This window comes from Bombus bifarius, unplaced genomic scaffold, assembly GCF_011952205.1.
Source record: "Bombus bifarius isolate JDL3187 unplaced genomic scaffold, Bbif_JDL3187 scf7180000007966, whole genome shotgun sequence".
NCBI lineage: Eukaryota > Metazoa > Arthropoda > Insecta > Hymenoptera > Apidae > Bombus > Bombus bifarius.
Genome location: NW_022884352.1, coordinates 6596812 through 6618184, shown reverse-complemented (window position 1 = coordinate 6618184; position 21373 = coordinate 6596812). Strand labels below are relative to the sequence as shown.

General features: G+C 30.1%; 8 protein-coding genes across 20 annotated transcripts; 3 read left to right on the top strand and 5 right to left on the bottom strand.

Moving 5' to 3' along the window:
- Window positions 1-317: 317 nt before the first annotated feature.
- On the top strand, window positions 318-4556 carry LOC117204460 (probable ATP-dependent RNA helicase DDX23). 2 transcript variants are annotated; one of them, XM_033441892.1, is made up of 10 exons: window positions 318-470; window positions 821-1400; window positions 1527-1859; window positions 1943-2365; window positions 2437-2563; window positions 2634-2757; window positions 2834-2949; window positions 3025-3285; window positions 3394-3568; window positions 3640-3863. In XM_033441892.1, exons 2-10 carry the CDS (start codon window positions 829-831, stop codon window positions 3861-3863), a joined length of 2355 nt encoding a protein of 784 aa, XP_033297783.1. In that variant the 5' UTR covers window positions 318-470; window positions 821-828. The 2 variants fall into 2 exon arrangements, with proteins under 2 accessions (XP_033297783.1, XP_033297773.1); XM_033441882.1 differs by lacking the exon at window positions 318-470 and adding an exon at window positions 4330-4556 and having other exon boundaries at window positions 829-1400; window positions 3640-3883.
- On the bottom strand, window positions 4310-9088 carry LOC117204491 (testicular acid phosphatase homolog). Of its 7 annotated transcripts, none has more exons than XM_033441958.1 (8): window positions 8952-9088; window positions 6418-6454; window positions 5789-5877; window positions 5548-5646; window positions 5240-5479; window positions 4994-5179; window positions 4579-4914; window positions 4310-4506 (listed from the first exon to the last, which is right to left on the bottom strand). In XM_033441958.1, exons 4-8 carry the CDS (start codon window positions 5641-5643, stop codon window positions 4330-4332), a joined length of 1035 nt encoding a protein of 344 aa, XP_033297849.1. In that variant the 5' UTR covers window positions 5644-5646; window positions 5789-5877; window positions 6418-6454; window positions 8952-9088; the 3' UTR covers window positions 4310-4329. The 7 variants fall into 7 exon arrangements, with proteins under 7 accessions (XP_033297849.1, XP_033297865.1, XP_033297858.1 ...); XM_033441974.1 differs by having other exon boundaries at window positions 5568-5646; XM_033441967.1 differs by lacking the exon at window positions 6418-6454 and having other exon boundaries at window positions 8952-9086.
- LOC117204598 lies at window positions 7745-10024 on the top strand (the record flags this gene model as incomplete). Its single annotated transcript, XM_033442137.1, has 7 exons — window positions 7745-7963; window positions 8232-8435; window positions 8518-8808; window positions 8989-9113; window positions 9174-9291; window positions 9358-9524; window positions 9610-10024. Coding segments are annotated over 7 exons (1350 nt in total), but the record flags the coding sequence as incomplete, so codon positions are not given.
- On the bottom strand, window positions 8952-11779 carry LOC117204523 (snRNA-activating protein complex subunit 1). Of its 4 annotated transcripts, XM_033442029.1 has the most exons (6): window positions 11681-11779; window positions 11431-11593; window positions 10994-11291; window positions 10569-10909; window positions 10329-10493; window positions 8952-9124 (listed from the first exon to the last, which is right to left on the bottom strand). In XM_033442029.1, exons 2-5 carry the CDS (start codon window positions 11571-11573, stop codon window positions 10370-10372), a joined length of 906 nt encoding a protein of 301 aa, XP_033297920.1. In that variant the 5' UTR covers window positions 11574-11593; window positions 11681-11779; the 3' UTR covers window positions 8952-9124; window positions 10329-10369. The 4 variants fall into 4 exon arrangements, with proteins under 4 accessions (XP_033297920.1, XP_033297934.1, XP_033297910.1 ...); XM_033442043.1 differs by having other exon boundaries at window positions 10329-10490; window positions 11431-11777; XM_033442019.1 differs by having other exon boundaries at window positions 11431-11776.
- A 370-nt stretch (window positions 11780-12149) lies between these two features.
- On the bottom strand, window positions 12150-15189 carry LOC117205888 (aspartate--tRNA ligase, cytoplasmic). 2 transcript variants are annotated; one of them, XM_033444723.1, is made up of 12 exons: window positions 15146-15189; window positions 14576-14613; window positions 14414-14498; window positions 14134-14317; window positions 13960-14062; window positions 13573-13894; window positions 13322-13493; window positions 13097-13244; window positions 12832-13021; window positions 12683-12763; window positions 12498-12609; window positions 12150-12432 (listed from the first exon to the last, which is right to left on the bottom strand). In XM_033444723.1, the coding sequence occupies exons 2-12, from the start codon at window positions 14611-14613 to the stop codon at window positions 12269-12271; spliced, it is 1599 nt and encodes a 532-aa protein (XP_033300614.1). In that variant the 5' UTR covers window positions 15146-15189; the 3' UTR covers window positions 12150-12268. The 2 variants fall into 2 exon arrangements, with proteins under 2 accessions (XP_033300614.1, XP_033300607.1); XM_033444716.1 differs by lacking the exon at window positions 15146-15189 and adding an exon at window positions 14763-15075.
- Window positions 15190-16060: 871 nt separating this feature from the next.
- On the bottom strand, window positions 16061-18225 carry LOC117205909 (prohibitin-2). Of its 2 annotated transcripts, none has more exons than XM_033444750.1 (7): window positions 18061-18225; window positions 17771-17932; window positions 17317-17579; window positions 16920-17237; window positions 16761-16838; window positions 16590-16686; window positions 16061-16375 (listed from the first exon to the last, which is right to left on the bottom strand). In XM_033444750.1, exons 2-7 carry the CDS (start codon window positions 17877-17879, stop codon window positions 16179-16181), a joined length of 1062 nt encoding a protein of 353 aa, XP_033300641.1. In that variant the 5' UTR covers window positions 17880-17932; window positions 18061-18225; the 3' UTR covers window positions 16061-16178. The 2 variants fall into 2 exon arrangements, with proteins under 2 accessions (XP_033300641.1, XP_033300650.1); XM_033444759.1 differs by having other exon boundaries at window positions 18065-18225.
- Window positions 18226-18302: 77 nt separating this feature from the next.
- Window positions 18303-19668, top strand: LOC117205925 (succinate dehydrogenase cytochrome b560 subunit, mitochondrial-like). The gene is made up of 5 exons (XM_033444785.1): window positions 18303-18579; window positions 18659-18715; window positions 18803-19002; window positions 19081-19223; window positions 19307-19668. The coding sequence occupies exons 1-5, from the start codon at window positions 18554-18556 to the stop codon at window positions 19409-19411; spliced, it is 531 nt and encodes a 176-aa protein (XP_033300676.1). The 5' UTR covers window positions 18303-18553; the 3' UTR covers window positions 19412-19668.
- Window positions 19593-21372, bottom strand: LOC117205903 (replication factor C subunit 3). Its single transcript, XM_033444736.1, has 5 exons — window positions 20993-21372; window positions 20707-20844; window positions 20482-20647; window positions 20085-20403; window positions 19593-20001 (listed from the first exon to the last, which is right to left on the bottom strand). The coding sequence occupies exons 1-5, from the start codon at window positions 21077-21079 to the stop codon at window positions 19644-19646; spliced, it is 1068 nt and encodes a 355-aa protein (XP_033300627.1). The 5' UTR covers window positions 21080-21372; the 3' UTR covers window positions 19593-19643.
- Between the last annotated feature and the right edge of the window lies 1 nt (window position 21373).

Below are 21373 nucleotides of genomic sequence, written 5' to 3'. Positions count from 1 at the left end.
ATAACTTTTGGAATATCTTTCGCAATAATTTTTTAACGCGAAATATTTGAAATTGCATTCGATCATTTAAAAATAATTATTATTATTCAAATGTTCGAAATTTGAAGAACAAGTTTTTTATTCGTACTTGTCTTCATTTCATATTCCATAAATCTTAAACAATGACACTAATTCTAATTTAATAAAATAATTACTTCCTTTGTTTAAATATACTATAACTTACATCTATTGTACCAAAAATTGTTTACACTAGATAGAAAATTACGTAAATTAAAGATTAATATTTTGTTAGACAAGAATAGAGGAGAAAATTCCTCTCTAATGAAAACTATGAAATTATGTCGCTTGCATTGAAAAGTTAACCATAGTCGTTATACCTGTGAATTTGTAAATTGTATACAGCTGTACAAGTGTAGTTCTTGTGTGCAAATTTATTTGATTCAAAGAGAAAAGTTGTTATCTTTTATTTAGTAAGAGAAATTTATTCTGCTTTTATTTATATTTTATAGTTTAAAAGTATATTTAACAACTTCATACAATCTGATTATGTCACGTATACTTTATTGTGACATTTGATAATAAGTGATAATACATTTGATAATAGTCCAAGTATTATATGTTTACTATAAATATTTATAAAAAATGCCATTATAGAGAGTAATTATTAATACAACGATATATAATGTTTATTTTGTTATCTATTTATTATTAAAAAGATAACGAATATTTATGGCTTTAGCTGTATAACCTCTCAAAGTAGTTCATTAATCACTTGTGGATATTATTCCAATCAATCAATTCAAACACAATTAATTTGTAGAATTTTCAATGGCCCATGATAAAAAAGCTGTAAGACGAAGTCGATCACGTGAACGCGATCGCGAACGTGAAAGAGAGCGAGAACGTCGAGATAGAAGACGTTCAAGAAGTAGATCAAAGGATCGGAAAAAAGATAGGAAACGTTCAAGATCGCGTGAAAGATCAAGGGAAAGGGATAGATCACGTGAAAAAGATAGAGATAGATCAAGAGAAAGGCGAGAATTTAAAGACAAATCAAAGGATGACAAAAAGCGTAAACCAAGTCCTATATTTGTCATAGAAGACGAAAGTAAGAAAGAGAACAAAACTGAACCAAAGAAAGAGGAGGAGGAAACTGATGAAAAATCAAAGCTTCCTCCAAAGAAAGAACCATTAAGTTTAGAAGAATTATTAGCTAAGAAAAAGGCAGAAGAAGAAGCACGTGCTAAACCAAAGTTTCTAACTAAAGAAGAACGTACTGCTTTAGCATTACAAAAACGACAAGAAGAAGTTGAAGCAATAAGAAAACAACAGGAGGATATACGTAAATCTTTTCATAGCGAAAATGTTGGGAAAGATAAGGAGTGGGATGAGAGAGACAGGTATATATATATATATATATATAGATATATATTTATTTATTTACATAAATTACATATATAATATTTATTTACATAAATTAAATTCATAAAATAACAATTTATATTTCATTACAACTTTTCAAATAGACGTAGAGATGGTCAGCGTACAAGAGAGGATGAAATTAAAGACAAGGATAAAGAGAAAGAAGTAGAAGCTATTAAGGAACGTTATTTAGGATTAGTGAAGAAAAAACGACGTGTTAGAAGATTAAATGACAGAAAATTTGTATTTGACTGGGATACCTCAGAAGACACATCTGTTGACTATAACAATATATACAAGGAAAGACATCAGGTACAATTTTTTGGTAGAGGAAACTTTGCTGGAATAGATATTAAAGCACAAAAACGAGATCAAAGTAAATTTTATGGAGAATTACTAGAAAAACGAAGAACAGAAGCTGAAAAGGAACAGGAAAAGTATGTATCTTTTCCTAAAAGTACAATTTATTTATGTAAAAATATACAATTTTTTCATGAATTTATATGTTCTTCTTTTCTAGAATGCGATTAAAGAAAGTGAAGAGAAAAGAAGAGAAGCAAAAGTGGGATGACAGACATTGGTCAGAGAAAGCTCTTCATGAAATGACAGAAAGAGATTGGCGTATATTCAGAGAGGATTATAATATTACAATAAAAGGAGGACGTATACCTGATCCAATTAGATCATGGAAAGAATCAGGATTTCCAAAAGAAATTCTTGATATCATTGATAAAGTGGGATATAAAGATTTAACACCTATACAGAGACAAGCTATTCCCATAGGACTTCAGAATCGCGATATTATTGGAGTTGCTGAAACTGGATCTGGAAAAACACTAGCATTTTTAATTCCATTACTACTATGGATTACTAGTTTACCAAAAATTGAAAGATTAGAAGAAGCAGATCAAGGTCCTTACAGCATAATTTTAGCACCAACTCGGTATGTTTATTATCTATATTTTTAATCCTTTTAATTTACTAGTAAGTACTCTATAAATTACATTTTACCAGGGAGTTGGCTCAACAAATTGAAGAAGAGACTAATAAATTTGGACAACCATTGGGTATAAGAACAGTTGTAGTTGTAGGTGGTCTCTCAAGAGAAGAACAAGGATTCAGGTTGAGAATGGGATGCGAGGTACTATTTTTATATATTTATAATGTAAAAAACCATTTCCTACATCTTAAATTAACTTCTATTATTACAGATTGTTATAGCCACACCAGGACGATTAATTGATGTATTAGAAAACCGATACTTAGTTTTAAACCAGTGTACTTATATTGTATTGGATGAAGCTGATAGAATGATAGATATGGGTTTTGAGCCAGGTATGTTCTTCAAACTACTAATTCATCTTGTGTATAAGGTAAGTAAATATTAATTATCACAATCATCAATTTTTAGATGTCCAAAAAATTCTGGAATATATGCCAGTTACAAATCTAAAACCAGACAACGAGGATGCTGAAAACGAAGAAAAACTTTTAGCTAATTACAATACAAAGAAAAAATATAGACAAGTAAGAAATAATATTTAATATTACATTTTATCTAAATCCAAATATATATAATGAACAAATTTATTGTCTTTCTAGACTGTTATGTTTACAGCAACAATGCCACCTGCAGTAGAACGATTAGCTAGAACGTATTTAAGGCGACCTGCTGTTGTATACATCGGCAGCGTAGGAAAACCGACGGAAAGAACAGAACAAATTGTACATATAATGGGTGAAGCTGATAAGCGTAAGAAATTAATGGAAATACTTAGCAGAGGAGTTGAACCACCAGTCATCATATTCGTTAATCAAAAGAAGGGAGCTGATGTTCTTGCAAGAGGTTTAGAGAAACTGGGCGTACGTTTGAGTTTTAAATATTATATAATATCCTAAATTCAGCAAGAACATATCCTATTTGTATTGTAAAACTCGACATGTGGTGCAATATTTTATTTCATTTTTCAGTATAATGCTTGCACTCTTCATGGTGGTAAAGGACAAGAACAAAGAGAATATGCACTTGCTTCTCTGAAAAGTGGTAGTAAAGATATTTTGGTTGCCACTGATGTGGCAGGCCGTGGTATTGATATTAAAGATGTGTCTATGGTCATTAATTATGATATGGCTAAGACTATAGAAGGTAAATATATATTATTAAAAGAAATCGAATTGTGTGGACAGGAATATATGTTACTTTTCACGTGTTTGTAGACTACACGCATCGTATTGGTAGAACTGGACGTGCTGGAAAAGCTGGTCTTGCCATTTCATTCTGTACCAAAGACGATAGTCATCTGTTCTACGATCTGAAGCAAACTATTCTTGCAAGTCCTATATCTACTTGTCCACCTGAATTACTAAATCATCCAGATGCTCAACATAAACCTGGAACAGTGGTTACAAAAAAACGTCGAGAAGAGAAAATATTTGCCTAAAAAGAAAAAAAAATTTATTTGTAAGTATTTGTTTACAACTATCATGTACGTTTATTTCTTATACGCAAGTACATATTTTTTCATAGAAAATAAGTAGAATATGGACAAAGTATATATGTAACAGAAAAGTAAAATAGATAAAAATATAAATACATACATTTTAGGAAAATAATTTTTATTATTATTACAAATCAGTTTATGTAAATTAAAAAGTTGCTAACATGTATATTTTAGGATTACAATTAAAAAATAAGTGTCTTCAACTATCGTTTCAAAAAAATGAATATATTTATTTTACATGTATTGTACTCTTAGATAATTTTAAAAATATACATGTTTTCATTTATTTAGTGTTGTTAAATTAATTTATTTTCTTAAATGAAATTATTTATTGTCATCAAAATTAATGACTTATATAATACTTTTATCGCAATCCTTATGATTCATATTTACCAAATAACTATAGTCAAGGAAGCGGGGCAGGTGGAGGAGTATAGTCTCCATCGACTTTACACTCTTCATCCCAATTATCTGGAATCATTGGTTTTAAAATCTGTACTAACTGTTCAAGAGGACATACTGTTGTACACCCAGGAACATTCAGAGGATATAGTTTATGTTCAGTGCTATTTTTTAAAAACATCTAAAAAGGATAGAATGTAAACCAGTAATAAAAATGACTTTTACATTTAAGATTTTTTATGCTATAATTTACCTGAACATTCCATTCACCGTTTTTTTCATGCAACTCAATCATTACCATAATATTATAATGTGGCATTTGATTGTTCCATACATGCATAAGATCCATTAAAGTTACAATAGTACTGTCATGACCAACATACATAAACATTTTTCTTTCTTCAGGTTTTAAAATATTATTTTTTTTCGCTAACATATCGCTAACAATCTTTTTTAGAAAAGGTCCTCCTTTAAGTTTCTTAAGATCATCATTATACACATTAAGTTGAAAATCGTATAATGTAAGCGGTATTAGTTTATCAGGATAATAATCTTTAGTCCACTCGGGAAGAGTCAAATTCATATGTTTCTAAAGCAATCAATTTGCGTTATTAATGCAATTTTTATAATGTATAATTTCCCATTTTTGTTAGAAAATCAATACAAACCTCTGCTGTTAAAGTTCCGTAAAGTGAACTCACATCACCGGGAGTTGAAATCACCATACCTGTTAAATTCGTCAATTCTTCGTAGAGTTGTTTATTTTCGTCTTGAATTCGTTGAACTTCTGACAAGTTCGTAATTGTATGTCGTAATTTAGTATATTTTGGACATGTATCCCATATTAACATTAACTAAAAATATAAAATTATATAAAATATATAATTATTTAAATATTTAAATAAAATGTGTACCCTATCTTCCGAACGTGGTTGGTAAAATAAGGTAACAGGTTGCCAAGCTAAATCACGTTTAAAAGACTGTTTCTCAGTTGGTTTCCACAAAGCTGCTGCTTCTAACATGGCAGACATTTTTGTACGGTCAACAGCAGTGGATTGCAAGTAAAATATGTTAGGGCTATAAGTTGGACCCAAAAAATTATTGTACTGTTTCCTTAAGAAAACACCTTGATTGTATTGATTTCTTCTTCCTTCCTATAGAAGATTACTTATGTTGATAATAAAAATGTTGATATAGTAATAGAAATCGTATAAAGCATTACATTTGTTAATTGACCCCAACCATAAGGCTCCATGGAATTATTGATATAAGGATCATTTGGATAAGTGTCTTGTGGTGCTCTGTCTCCATGCCTCATTACCTGAAAGTTTATTGCCATAGTTAGAAATTCCATATCTTTGTTATGGATTATGTGATAACATTAATCAAATTGCAAACAAATTTAGCTCAAATATGGAAGAAAAACAGAAATGTTCTTTTTCATTTGATTTTTTTATATTTACCACTGTTACTAGTCGAAGGGTATCACTTTCAATATCTTTATTGTCTTCATCATTACTTGTCTCAACATTTTCAACTAGTGTAGGCAATTCTAGAAGATAAGAACATATGATACTTTAAATTATTATTTCAAGGACATTCTGAAACTAAACACTCAAACATTAGAAATAGTCACAATTGCAGAAATATCGATAAATTGCAATATTTTTCATGTTTTTTCATGTTTTTTCACGTTTAAAGACAAACACATATTCGTTCACAATTTGATACGCGATATTTGGAAATTTACGAAATGTGATTCGCATATGTACAAAAAAAGATTACCTAAAGTTAAGCAGATAACACTCAGGAAAAGAAAGAGTTTAAAAACAATCATTATCGAATTATAATTTTTTTTCTAAGATTTCTATTGACACCTGAACTTCCGCGAGCTATTCTATAAACAGAACGAAAACATATTGGTGCTTAAACAAGTATCAGCAAATGAATCCTTTGTCCCCACCAAGTGAAAACCGGTATTATACGGTATAATGTTACTTCCAAAAAGTTTATGTTGTATACTCAAATATCCAACATTTATTTCATTCATATTAACTATACTATATAAGTGTAGAATATTCCCCGCGCGTACTTCAGATACTTCACGTATCGTTATCACTTCGTGAAACCTAAAAAGAGGGCATAAATTAGTAATATGTTAAAAGAAAATCCTACAATTATTTTTTAACAAACTAAATATTTTTGGTGAAATTGCGAATACGAAGTACTGTTTTCACTAATTTACTTTAATGAAGTTTAGTCAGCGAATTTTTAATGTCGTTTGAATTTTGTACAAATAATATATACATTTGAAGGAAGTACAAAGAAAACTATGCGTTGTTATGCAATAAGCACATTGACTTGCAATAATTTCTATTGTCATGTTATACTATCTTATTCTTGAATTTCATGTTTTATAAAGAACATGTACTAATAAAAATATATTGTAATATATTCTTGAAAGTGAACAGTATGAAATTAGAACAGTTTAAAAATATTAGAATATATTATTCTATTGTATGAATTGCATCGAAGCGTTGGAGTAAAAGATGTAGTTCTCGGGTGCTGTGGATTTGATCTTACAAATCCAATACTCGAAACCGATACTAACTCGTTTTTAATGAAATGCAAATGTAATAATGTCATTATGGTAACCGTTAAACACTGCTGGCTATAAGAAAATATTTTAAAAAACATTTTGTACATAATAGAATCGATACTCAAACATGCGAAAAAAAACATCATTGTCAAATTTATTAGAAAAGTATGCGGATAATGTTAATAATTGACAATTGTATTGTACAATTGATAATAATTAGTGATAGTAGATACTTATGTAATTCTTGATTAGCAATTGTCACCTTCACCTTGATCGTAGTTAATGACTATTTCTTGGTGTTAATATTTTACAAACGTTAAAAATGACTTTTCAAAATGCTAATGTTTGAGAAAACGAAACAAGAAAAGAGAAATATTAATCAGAATACTCCTTTAAAGTTTAAATACATTTTCAAAGAAAATGAAAGTTCAAAGACTGAAGAAGATAAATTAAAATGATATGCTCATTATAAAAGGAGTACCGATCGAAAAATTATACTTTTGAAATTTTGTTCATTGTAGTATTATTATATCAACATATGTAGGAAAACGAAAAATACATTAATGCGAGGATATAACAAATGTTAAAGAAATCATTGCATTTGAATCCGAGAAACCTTGCCTACTCTCATTTTAGTGGAATTTGTCTACTACATCAGTCTCTTGTCATTTTTTATTGTCAAGGCAACGACATAATCAACCAGGATATTCATTCGTTTTACCGAAATATCTTCCAACCGCGTTATCCTCTGAACAAGTTTTTATAGGCATCTACGAGGATTGATTTCCCTCAGCGCGATCCGAAAATTCTTAATCGCTAAGTAGAAACCTTTAAAATCAAAGTTACGTATGCAAGCGTCTTCGTGAAGTTAAGAATCATCAGAAACGTCGAAGACGTGATTTCACTGAAAGGACCTGGACCTGTAGATACAAAAACAGCTTCAGCCGTGGATCGCATAAACGAGGGTAGTCAAACGGCGGTGTCGAAACCCCGGAAATCCCGTCGCAAGAAGCCAAAAAACGCTACAGCCAATTCCAAGGTCTTTTTTTAAACTCTTTGATCTATTATTTTTCAATCTTCAATTCTTAAATTATTTGTTGATCGAGTTCATTCCCGTTAACTTCTTTCGATATATATAATACGAACGATAAATATAATATATATAATATATTACAATACGATAAAAAGATTTGTTTCTCAATATAACATTTATAAAAATGATTAGTGGAGTTGAAGAACGTCTATCTTTCTTTCATTTTTTATTAATTAATATTTAGATGATTTTTATTATATCTTATTAATTAAAGGCAAAAGCTATGTCAACTCCTTGCGGCGAATTTCGAAAGGAGATCCAAAAGTGTAATGTCCAAGCTGGAGCACAAGTGATGAATCAACAACCATGTTCCATACCAACAATTCAAAATCAAACTACCTCGGCGGCACCGATGCGACCTAGATCTGTCTATACAGCGCATAGTTATCATGCACAGACAGATGAAACTAATTTCCAGGTACTTTACATAATAATTAATATGGTTACTAATTATTAAAGGTGATCTTCATTCTTTAAAATAATTTATCTTTCTTCTTTAGCGATACAGTGAATTTCCCAAGTACTTTGAAGCACCACCGTCGGAGCAATGGGGTGGATTAGCCGGTACAACGGCATTTTCTAATTCAACAGCACTTTGGCGACAACCACGAAATTCTAAAACCATTGCACCATATTATGAAGAGACGTGTCTTTACGCAGAAAACTGGAGAGAACATGATACCGATGCTGCTATTGTAGCTACACCGCATGGTACAATTTCATTGAGACTTCACAACAGAATTCGGGTTGATATGACGATCGATCGTGCAGTTAGAGTAATTAATTTTAAGGTATCTTCTTTTTTCTATTTTATAATACAATTCCTGTTTCAAGCAAATCTGAATACCATAATTAAGCCATCTATGTAAAAACAACATAATACAAATTCATAGTAATGCAGTAACACAAACGGAAAGCAATCTCTAATACCTACATGATTATTATCTGAATTGCATTTATCGTCAGCGTAGAATAATATTGTACTATCGTTGAGCGGTTCTGGAGCGGCTGCGGCATTACTCCATCCAAATGGAAGAATATATCAATATGGATCAAGAGTTGAAATCCTGGCCCATGACGCCCATGGCAATAACAAGTCAGTGGTATCTATAACATTATTAAAGTATCATTAACAAGTATTATTATCCTTCATCAGATATGCGAAGATGTGGTATAAAGGGGTGAGCTTTACTTCAGAGCAGTGTGCTCTAGTTTATTTAGTTGATACGGCAGGGACAAGAACAACTACGGATTCATTTTCAGATATGGGTCAGGTATGAAAAACAGATATCATTGTATAAACTGTATAACTGTACTAAAAGGAAATGTTTAATTTTTAGGACTTTTCTCTTAGTGTTTTTTACTCTCGTTCTCGACATGGTGCAGCATGCTTACAAGAAGCTGCAGCAGCTTTAAGTGCTGCTCAATACTGGTTAACTAATGAGGGTGTAGAAAATTGGATCATTAATAACGTTAGAGTTTCACAAACACCTGATGGTCTTGTCAGGTAATTTTATCCATGAAAATTATAAGAAAAAGTCATTTATACAATAGTGCAACAGTCAATAAGCACATAAATTTTTATTTATTAGGATTGCACGAAATAGTAACAAATACCAATTACGAACATCGCCTAGTAATGGAACAGCTTCATTAACAACACCATTTTTACATTGTACGGCATCTCTTGGTCAAACTTCCCATCTTTTTGTGCGTCGTGGTGAGCGACGTATGCATTATGATGGAACTAGTTTTATTGTACGAAACGCAGGTCACAGTGCTGGATTCGATGATAACAATCAATTGAAAGTTTATTGAGAAAATTTGACATGAACTTATTATCGTAAGCTTTAGAAATGTTTATTGGCGGCAATAATAACACTTACATTCAGTATATAGATTTAATTTTAATGCCGTAAATATACATAAAGCTACATGAAAATGAAAAGTTACATCTTTGAAAATTAATCTCTGATAAAGTAACTTCTTCACGAAATCTATAATACATTTTACTCAGTTTTTAAGTTTAGAAATTTAATCCATTTTAAAGACGTTTAGCCATTTAATTGAATTGTCTTTACTTAAAGTCTGTGCAAAACACAGTTACAGTAAGGTAGAGTACAATATATTCTACAAAAAGTTTTCTTAAAATTTAGAATGATTGATATTTCCACTGACTTGTTCCTTGTACTTATTTTGTATACTTCCCAATAAAACACAATTATCAAATATCATTTAGTCGTTATGGCTTTACATAAATTATGAACATGCGCGTACTGTATTCCATACTATTATAAAATAATACACTTACATATGAAAGATGTATACTTCTTCTTATCTTTTTCTTTGCTGTTATGAATCTATTGGTAACTCCGAATATGAATCATCACTTTCTAATGCTTCACCTTCTTCAGATTCACTTTCAGGTTCAATACCATCAATTAATGGTCGCATTTTGCGTTTGACAGGCCCTCTTCTAGAATATTGAAACATGATACAATACAATTTAATAAATATACAATAAGTGTATTATTTGTACAAATGTACATACGATTGAAATTTTGTATGTTCATTTGAAGATTGTCCTTTTAAAGTAGAACAAGATGGTTTTTCAAAATCAATTGTATTTTTCTGTTGATCCCTTCTCTGTTCTTCAAACTCTTGAATATCATTAATGATTTCCTGTGCTATATTTGAATTAAATAATTTTAAACTAGCATCTGATAGATTTATTAATTTTGATGCTTCTTTCTTCTGTTCATAAGCTTTACTAAGTTCATTAATTTTTGACAATATTTGATTCTTGTCACTTAAATCTTTTAGTGTTGGCAATATAGAATATGGATTAAAACACTGTGAATTCTTTACAATATATGGTTTTTCCATACCATACTAGAAATACAAAATTATATACGATATATACATATAATTCACAAGCACTATTTATATATATTTAAGAGTTTTCATCAAATTTACCTCTGAATCAAAAAGACAGAAATGAAATGCATTACTTTCAATTAGTTTACACAATATATAATTAGCATCTAAATGTTCTGCTTCTTTTATTTCTGCATGAAGTTCCAGAATACTTTTCCAATCATCTAGTTTAATTTTAATTCTAAATTGATCTATTGGCATTTTGAAGTATATTCCATATAAAAGATATAATCCTCCAATACGTTCTTTAAAACGAGGAGGTAGAAGAATAAATTGTTTACATATATGTAATGCTTCTTCGCAAAATTCTAATAGCTCCAAAAAGGATGGACGGCCCCTAGAAATATAGAGAAAAGATTTATGCAATTTTAAACAATTTATTATTTACTTCAATGATTCCAAATGCATATTCGAAATAAGATTATGGCAAAATTAACCATAACAATTAAATTTAGTGAGATTTAATCTCAACTTACGCAAAGACCAGTGAAAACTTCATTGCTTTCCAGATATCGCAAAAAGTTTCAAATCTAATGTTATCTGCACGTTCAAAACGAGTAATTAATTGTTCGCAATCTTCTTTGAAGCCGTTCATAAACAATGATTTGTTTGATGCCATTTCAGATCTTGGTAACACAGCTATTATTATATTTAATGAGTACGACAATAAAAGGAATATTTTCTTAAAGACTATAAATTATTATTTTAACCTTCTTTGATACGAACTTCAACTTGTTTGCATTTGAAAACACTTCATCAACATACAGCATTACTTCAAGTTATGTGTGATGGAAGATGTGCATTATGACCGCTGCTATCCCCTCCATTTCTTGGAACTGCCTTCGTGAAGCATACACTATTATACATATACTATACCATATACATATATACATGCATGAATACTAACATAGTACGCACCCTTGCACTATGACTTATGACCAATTTCGGCCCCGAATTGTGATTAGGACGCAAGATATATCATAATTTGCATGTGACATATGTATAACACCTGTGAATGTTCATAGACAGTTTATTTAAAAAATGACATAAAAAGGAAAATAAGACGAGTTTTAAAAAAATAATGACTAACTGACCACAATATATTGCGAAAATTGCAATACTTTTTTTTATTATTATTACAATTTACATATACGATATATTATAAATCACTATAGACATTATACCTAACTGAAAACGTACTCAAAATGTCTGTTTATTGTCTTTTTTCAATGATATAGTAATTACAAATGATACAAATGTATTCATTATACATTAATATATATGTCCTACACGAATTATTTTAAAGTTGAAATTTTATGGCGTAATACGTTTAGGATCACGAGGAAACATCGAGACTTTTCTAATGTTGTCTAAGCCAAGATATAACATAACAACACGCTCCAATCCAATACCACCACCAGCATGAGGAGGGCAACCATATTTAAATGCATCAATATATGATCTTATCTTTTCTATGTCTACAATTAAAAAAAAATATGTTACATTATTACTGCAAACATATAAAAATATAAAATATTCCTACCAATTTCATGATGCTTTGCACGTTCTGTAAGAAGTTCAGGATCATGAATACGTTGCGCACCAGACATAATTTCTTCACCGCGCATGAACATGTCATAAGAATTTGATGCTTTCTATAATAAATGTAACATATTTAATGTATTATTGTAACGCATTATTCTAAAAATGGGTATTCTAAGAGCTTACCGGATTATTTGGATCTGGCATGGTATAAAACGGTCTTACTGCCAATGGATAATTATCCAAGATGTAAAAATCCGTATCGTACTAGAAGTAAGACAATATTGAGAAAAGTAGATTCATATCTACAAATACTATTTTAAAGAAAAACCTACTTTTGCTTTAACAAGTTTGCCTAACAATTTTTCATCCGGCGTAGATAAATCATCTTCTTCGCCCAAAGTTACACCAGCTTCCGATAATAATTCAATAGCATCCTTAAATTCTAATTTCAAAGGCGGATCTAAAAATTTAAATGGTTCGACATTATACTGCTGACGTACAGCCTCGATTTCAGCAGCGTAACTGAAATTAAATATAAGATTAGTATTTTACAATTACAGAAAAAGTATTTTACATCTTTTAGTCAACTTTACTAACTTGTCACGGAGACCTTTAAACATCTCTACAAATAACTGTCCAATAGTATCAACTACTTCATGATAATGGTATTTAAATGCCATTTCTAAATCGAGACCGACGAATTCTGTCAAATGTCTATGAGTATTTGAATCTTCAGCTCTAAAAACTAAGAAATTCCCATACATAATAACGTATTTCCAAAAAACGAAATGAAAGAATTAAATTTTTTAAATTAAACATTACCTGCTCCTGTTGTAAAAACTTTATCAAAGTCAGCAGCTATTGCCATTTGTTTGTAAAGTTGTGGAGACTGTGCTAAATAAGCATTTCCTTTAAAATATGATACTGTGAATACATTTGCACCACCTTCACTTGCAGCAGATATAATTTTTGGTGTATGAATTTCAACAAATCCCTATAAACAAAAATGTGTGAATAAAATTCTATATGCTGTTTATGATTTTGTAAAATTTATTACTTTTCTGACAACCTACTTTACTTGTAAGTATATCTCTGAATAATTTACAGACACCTGCTTCTATTCTATATATAGCCTGATTAGCAGGAGTCCTTAGATCCAAGACTCTATTATCTAATCTAGTATCTTGATTCACTTTTATGTTCAAAGCATTATCATCGGTTTCCCCTACAGGTCTTGAAGCATCTTCAATTTGTAAAGGCAATTGTGGTTTTGCAACACTTATTACAAAAACTTTTTCAATGTGAACTTCAACATCTTTTTGAGTACATGACTCAATTTTGGAAGGAACACATTTTACAACTGCTTCTACATCCACGATAGATTCTTTGGTAATGCTACAAAATAATTTTGTAAAATAAAAAGTAACATTAATTTTTATTAACTCATTTACACCACTTACTTGGATATAAATTTAATCATTTGTTTGCTGACTTTTTCATTGACTGCAACTAAACCTTGTATTGTATAAGATTGCTGTCTTAGAACGATAAAACACTGTTTACCTATAAGGGAGAAATATTTAATTTGATTATATAAATATTAAATGTTCTTGCTTTATTTTTAAATGATATACCTTTAGCACGACTAGTATGTAAACGTCCTCTTAACCATATAGTCTGATTTTCTAAATTGGGATTCAAATTTTTAACATCAGTAAATTTCCTTTCTGTGTGTTTTTCTTTACTCTGTATTAATCCTATTTCTCCATATTTCCCAACTGATATATCCTCTTCTTGAACTGCATCTTGTTGTGCTTGCTATATATATAAATCAAAAATGCTTTGTTGAAAGCCTATACATCAAACTTTAGAAAATAATTTTTTTTTATTAAAATATGTAATGATTTAACTTACAATCTGAGCTTTACGTTCAGCTTTCTTTGCTGCTTTTTCTGCTTCTCTTTGCTGTTTCTTAAGAGCCTTCTTAGAAAGCTCATCGCTTAAGAAAGAGAAATAGAGAAACTCAAAAACATAATTTTGAAATAACTGTCTTTTAAAAATAATAATTTATCTTACCTCTCTGTAGTTAGATTAGCACGTTTATCTTCTTTCATCTACAAATGTAATGCAATACCATATTAGTTTAACAAAATATATGGTTAAGTATATTATATAAAGAAAAAATAGAATAGATATAGAAAGAGTAAAAATAAACGTTTGCTTAAAATTACAACCTGAAATTTATTAAATTGAAAATACGCACCTTTATTTTATTCAAACTTGAAAATAGCACGTAATTAATGACAAATTGGCAATACTTTTCTTATCACATACGAGTAGAGGTTATCTACATTGACTACATTAAATACATATATATGCAAGCTAATAGAAATCAAAGATAAAGCATTAAAAAGAGCAGCAAGAATCATAAACTAGTAATGGAGTGTATGAAGGAAAGAGAGAGAAACTGAGGAAATGACCAAGAAGGGAAAAGAGCAAGAAAGAGAAAAAAGGGACTAGAAGAGGTGAGAAATGGAGGGACGCAGATAGAAGCAAGAGAAGAGCAAAAGGATGACAGCAGACCAAATTTTAGAAGAAAGAAGAAAGAGAGAAGCAGAAGAGAAAGGGAATCCAAATATAACATACATTACAGAAATATCGCCAAAGAAGAGTTACCAAAATACTTAGAAGGGAGGATGAAATGAAAGGACAGAAAAATATTAGCAAGATTCAGATGTGGAAACGAGACCAAAGCAAGGGATACTGGAAAGAAGAGGGAGAAAAAAGATGCAGATTATGTAGAAGGAAAGAAGAAGACCTGAGACATGTAATAGAAGAATGTGGAATAACGAGAAGACTAAAGGACATAGGAAAAACACTAAATGATACTGGAGAAGGTTTAACAGAAATAAAAGCAATAACAGAGAGGAGAAGGGCAATACAAGACGGGAAGGAACGACAGGAAGGAAGCACAGCAAGGAGGCAAAAGCCCAAAGTTGCAACAGTTTTTAGTCATTAGTTGTTAATTTTTAGTTTTTAATTTTAGCTTTTAGAGATAGAATAATTAAGGGAGTGCAATATAATAGAGTGGATAAGAGGGGAGATAGACATATAAGAAGCGAAACAGGTATAAGAGATGTAAAATCGAAAGTTCGTCCAAAACCGAAAGGCACGGACTAAGCAATAATACAATAATAAAATAAATACATATATACTTATTAAAAAATTTGCCGGAAGTGTACCTCCCAAATGCGTTCCGAAATTTACCATTTTTTAAAGATAAGTTTTAAGTAACAAGGATACAAAGATATTACATAATTCCGAAACGTTGTTCATTCAACATTCACGTTTTTAAATAAATGATTAATTAGAATATTATATCATAAAATTTTTATTATAAATGTCCAGACGAAGATCATGATTGTCGAGTGCCAAATGATTTGTATTTCTAAGAATAAAAGAAGGATAAGGGGACAAACTGTAAATTAACTTTATTTTCTTATGTCGATAATTTGTAAAGACGTCTTGTTAAAAGATTATTAAAATATAAATTCCTTAATGTAAAACAAAAAGATCTTTATCTAGTCTATGACATTAACAAGATTTAGGTGAGGAATATGTTAGAGAAGATGAGCTCGCATCGCAATCTTTTTTTAAATATAGAATTAAAAGTTCGAATTCAAGAAACAATCATTTTTGCTCCACCGTCTGCAGAATCCAATAAAATAGATACTTGTTCTTCTGGAGATATTGGTACAGAATCTCTAATTAATGGCCTTTCATTGGTTTTCACTGTTGCTTGTTGCTCAGATTTTAAAGTTTTCACAGCACTTTGCATAGCATCATTCCAGTTTCCCAAGCCCAGTCTTTTATTACCTGAAAAAACAGGAGCTCGAGATTTGCGAGCGAGCATCACCTTACCACAGGATATTAAAACAAATAACAAGAAATAGGTGCAGTGGCATTTTTATATCTACAATCATCTAATGAATCTTTTTAATAATTTCTTTTGTTATCTACATATATAACGTTGAAGATCATATTACATATGATAGGTATGAAAAAATATTTTGCCGTCTTTATTTCTTACTTTTCAATTTGTCTGATGAATCATCAAATGATGGATCTTGAATATTTAGCATCAAGCCATTACCACTAAGATACAAACGATTGGGAGAATTAGCAATCTAAAACAAAAATTACGTTTATCATATAATTTTTCGATAATTCATTACAAAAAACAGAATTTTTCTATAATTACCGTGCGAGAAATGTTTTGTGCTGCACGGATTTTTCGTAATTTTAAATAACCTGGGTTTTGACTAAGAGCCAAGCCAAGGTACACTGGAGTTAAGGATATTTCCATTCAGAAAGAATATATGCAACATTATAATTATTTATATTGTTTTTTAAAGGATATCATTTTGGCAGCTTCTGCTTCACCCTCTGCTTGAACAATTTTTTGTTGTTTCTCCTGTTTTGCTTTTTCTACAAAGAACGCAGCTCTTTGCGCCTCCTGTTGAGCAACTTGCTTAGATTCTACAGCAGCTGTATATTCTTTGCCAAAACTTAATTCAGTTATTGACACATCATCTAAGACAATATTAAAATCTTTAGCACGTTCAGTTAATTCTTTTCTTACTAAATTTGAAACCTGTTGTCTCTGCGTAATTAGCTGAGATGCATTAAACTTTGCTACAACTGATTTTAATACTTCATTACAAATACTTGGCAAAACCTAAAACACAAACGATTATATTTCAATAACAATTTTATTGAAATTTTAATATGAAAATATTTTGATATTTTACACCAACCTTCTCATCATAATCAAGACCTAAATGACGATACATTGCTGGTAACATAGTTGCATCAGGACGAGACAGCACACGAAGAGAAATATTGACCATTTGTAAATCTTTGGAGCCTGTAGGGGAAGATAATTTCCTAGGCCTACTTCTAATGTCGTAAATAATTGGCCAATGAAACCATGGAATACGAAAATGAAGACCTTCGGTTAATATATCTTGTTGAATTCCTCCCAAACGAGAGAATATAATTGCTCTATGACCAGCTTCCACTGAAATAAGACATAATCATATAACTACAAATGTTTAAAAGCAAATGTTTTTTGCTTTGAATTTTATTTTTTTCATTAGTTTTTTTATCAAATTATATATATATACATATCGATAATAATTTGTTTATATTACTTATAATATATAAATATTCATTTTTTCTTCTTTCTTTAGTAAATTACGTAAACCAAACCTGTATACATAGATTTCCAAAAGCCATAACCCGTCATACCGACCGCTGCAAGGCATGAAGCGGCAATTCCTATACCATTAGGAGCTTTAGGCAATTTAAATTCGTTCATTTTATTGTATAATATTATTTACTGCAATTATGTCTATATTTTCTCACGATGACCTAAAAATTAATAATTTCTAACAAATATATTGTACTTCGAGATCAAAAATGCAATAACGATCTTTGAGAAACGCTAGGCACGAGCCGGGATTCACAGTAAAGGACGATATCACAGAAAGCTTACATACTTACAAACCATAAGGTGGCTATACTATATGCATATGATTTGTCCCCTATGAAGCCTTATTTTCAAGTGACGATGACGAAGAATATTTTCGTTTATTGCAATAGATAAAACATTAAATTTTCTAGTCTTCTCTACTGTCTCATCAATAAAATAATTTACTTAATAATAAGTAAAAAATAATATCGGTATGAAAGACATATATAATCTATAATTGCTGACTAGACTAACACTAGTCAGCAATAGTTATAATCGCAGCAATCAAATTTTGTTTACGTTTACTATCTCGTCTTGTTAGACAGACTATAGAAATCATATGTCCCAATATGAGATAATTCTTTTAACTTTTATCTAATCGAATTACTTATATTACGCAATTTTGTCTAAGCCAAATAGTCAGAATAAATACTATAAAAAGACACATAATTTATATCTCTGTTCTATACTTCAACATCTATGTATGTACGTTTAGAATTTAGAATTACGAATATAGTCACATGAACATGGCGCTGTGTTATATGAGGTAGTGAACTGTCGCTGAACTTTTTTAACAAATTTTGTTGTATTTAATAAGACTAATGTTAAAAATTGTTTTTGTTTAGATTGCTTTGCCGGCGAAGCATCAATTCTTGTACTTTCCGGAATGTATATACCTCCAGGTAACTTATTATATAATGTGTAACCTTCGCTCTATTTAAATGTCATTTATGCTTTTTATAAATGAAATTATGAAAGTAATTTTCTAGCTCACGAAATGTTGCCATATCTAAACCACTGTTCACGGGAAGTACAATTTGCGAAACTCATGATGAGAAAAACATGCGCCTTAAGAGACCCATGTCACCACATTTGTCCATTTACCAAATTCAATTAACAGCTTTTCTTTCAATTACACATCGTACAACAGGCATGATATTATCAAGTTATGCCATGCTGCTTGGTATAGGTAAAATTATTATTTATCTCTGCAGAATAAAGCTAGAAATAAAAATCTGTAAACAAATAATTTTTGTTGTAATTGCAGGAACATTACTTATCCCAGGTGGTATTCCTTGCCTCATAGAAATCATTACAAATTTAGGTTTGTCTGCACCTGTTCTTTTCACGGGAAAAACTTTGCTTGCTTTACCTGCTACGTATCATGTATTTAATGGATTTCGTCACTTGGTAGTTAAAGTTTCTTAAAAACTATTGGATTTATATATGTTTTTAATTAATATTTTTTGTTACTAATAAAATCTTGTTTATAGGCTTGGGATTTAGGAATGTTTCTTTCAATTAAGGAAGTGTATTGTACTGGTTATGCGGTAATTGCATTATCAACAATTTCTGCTATTGCTCTTGCTGCAATGTAAATTTAAATAATTATATTGTCACATTGTGATGTAATTTCTATCGAAAATTAATTGTACTGTTAGATTAATGTGTTCCATCTTGTACTTTCGAAATTATATCTAATTTATGACAAAAACCAAAAGTAGACATTATTAGTAATTAATTTATAATAGTAAATACAAAATAATTTACGAATGTATGAACTGATTTAAAAATTATATTTTAATATATGCAAATATGTGAATAAATATATCACACAAAACCTTCAAGAGATGAATCGATAAATTTTTTGTAAATTGCCATAAATCGTGCGACAAATGCTTCTAAATGGAAAATTGGTTTTGATCCTCTGTGCATTCTATGTTCATATTCTGCTGCAACTGTTGCAATTTCAATTTTTAGCTGAAGATCACAATTTTTTATACATTCTTGTAAAAGACCCTTAAATATTAAATCACATGGTATAGCATGTGTTAATAATTCATAGAGCCTGTTTCTTATTGTAAGAAGCTTCTTTGGATTCTGTTCACTGACCATCATATTTGCTGTATTACGAATATACACTTGCCAATCTGGTTCTGTAATACTTTGGTCTGCAGTAAATGGATATCTAAAAATAAAAAGTGAATAAAGTGATATACTGTTTTAGTTAAATGTATCAAAACAAATTTATTGATGGATGAATATACTTACTGCTCAACTTTACAAGCTTCAAGCATTAATATCGCTCGTCGGAGATTTCTGCCACTACATTCAGCCAATCTTGTAGCCAGTTCATCTGGTAAAGTTAAACCTTCGCGTTTACAAATTGAATGCAAAATATCTTTTATATCTGATGTTGATGGTGCTGGAACTCTAATCCCCAAACATCGTGATCTGATAGCTGGCAGAACACGAGATGTTGAATTTGCACAAAGTATTAGCCTACATGTAGTGACATATTTCTCCATTGTTCTTCGAAGAGCATGTTGTGCCTCTTTTGTAAGTTGATCCACATTAGTCAGTAATACCACTAATAAAAAATTATGGTTATTAAAGAATGCATAAAATTAAATAATGATCAATTGTTAAATAAAACTTGAAAATTTACCTTTAAATTCTTTTTGTCCACTGGGATCTATTTGATGAGTTTGAGCTGTTGTTTTTACCAAGTCCATCACTACTATCCTATCATGTATACCAACATCGCTTGGGTTTACTTCAATGTGATAGTTGCTACTTATTGTTGTTATCTCTAGCTTCTTCTTGGAAGGTGTCTGAAATCATAAAGTTATCATTTTCAGAATCAAACTAAATATATAAAAATATACCTTACTTCAAATGTCATAGTTTCCATTCTTAATCTGTCAACACCACTTCCATATAATTCTCTTATGATACACATTATACGGGTCTTTTTTCCTGCCCCTGATGGTCCATAAACTAATAAATGTGGAAAATCTCCTTTTTGTATCTAAAATTATAGTATAAGTCATTTGAATTCATTTATATTTAATGATATTACAAATAAAATAAATAACGTCATGTAACTTCCAGTATAACCTATTTTCTAACTTACTATTTACTGAACATACTTTAATTATATTTTAAGGCAATATTACCATGTTTTTTAAATATTCTGCTTGTTCTTTATGATAATCCAATTTTCCAAGTACTGTTGGGCGATATTTATCTACCCAGAGACTCATATTTGCTTGAAGAATGTAGAAAACAAGTGTTGTTATTTGAATTCCACTTAATTGAAGACGTAATAAATGATTATTAAATATTATATTAAAAGTATAAACACATTTCGAACATTTACTTGATTAATTATCAGTAATTTTTTTCTTTTACTTATGTATATGTGTATAATTCTAAACAAAGGATTAAATGATCCCGGTACATATTGCTTCTATGACGCTATGAAGTAACGAATTAAAAAGCGCGCGAAACTGTGAGCTATTGTTTTACTCTTCTTACGACCCTATAATTAGGGTATA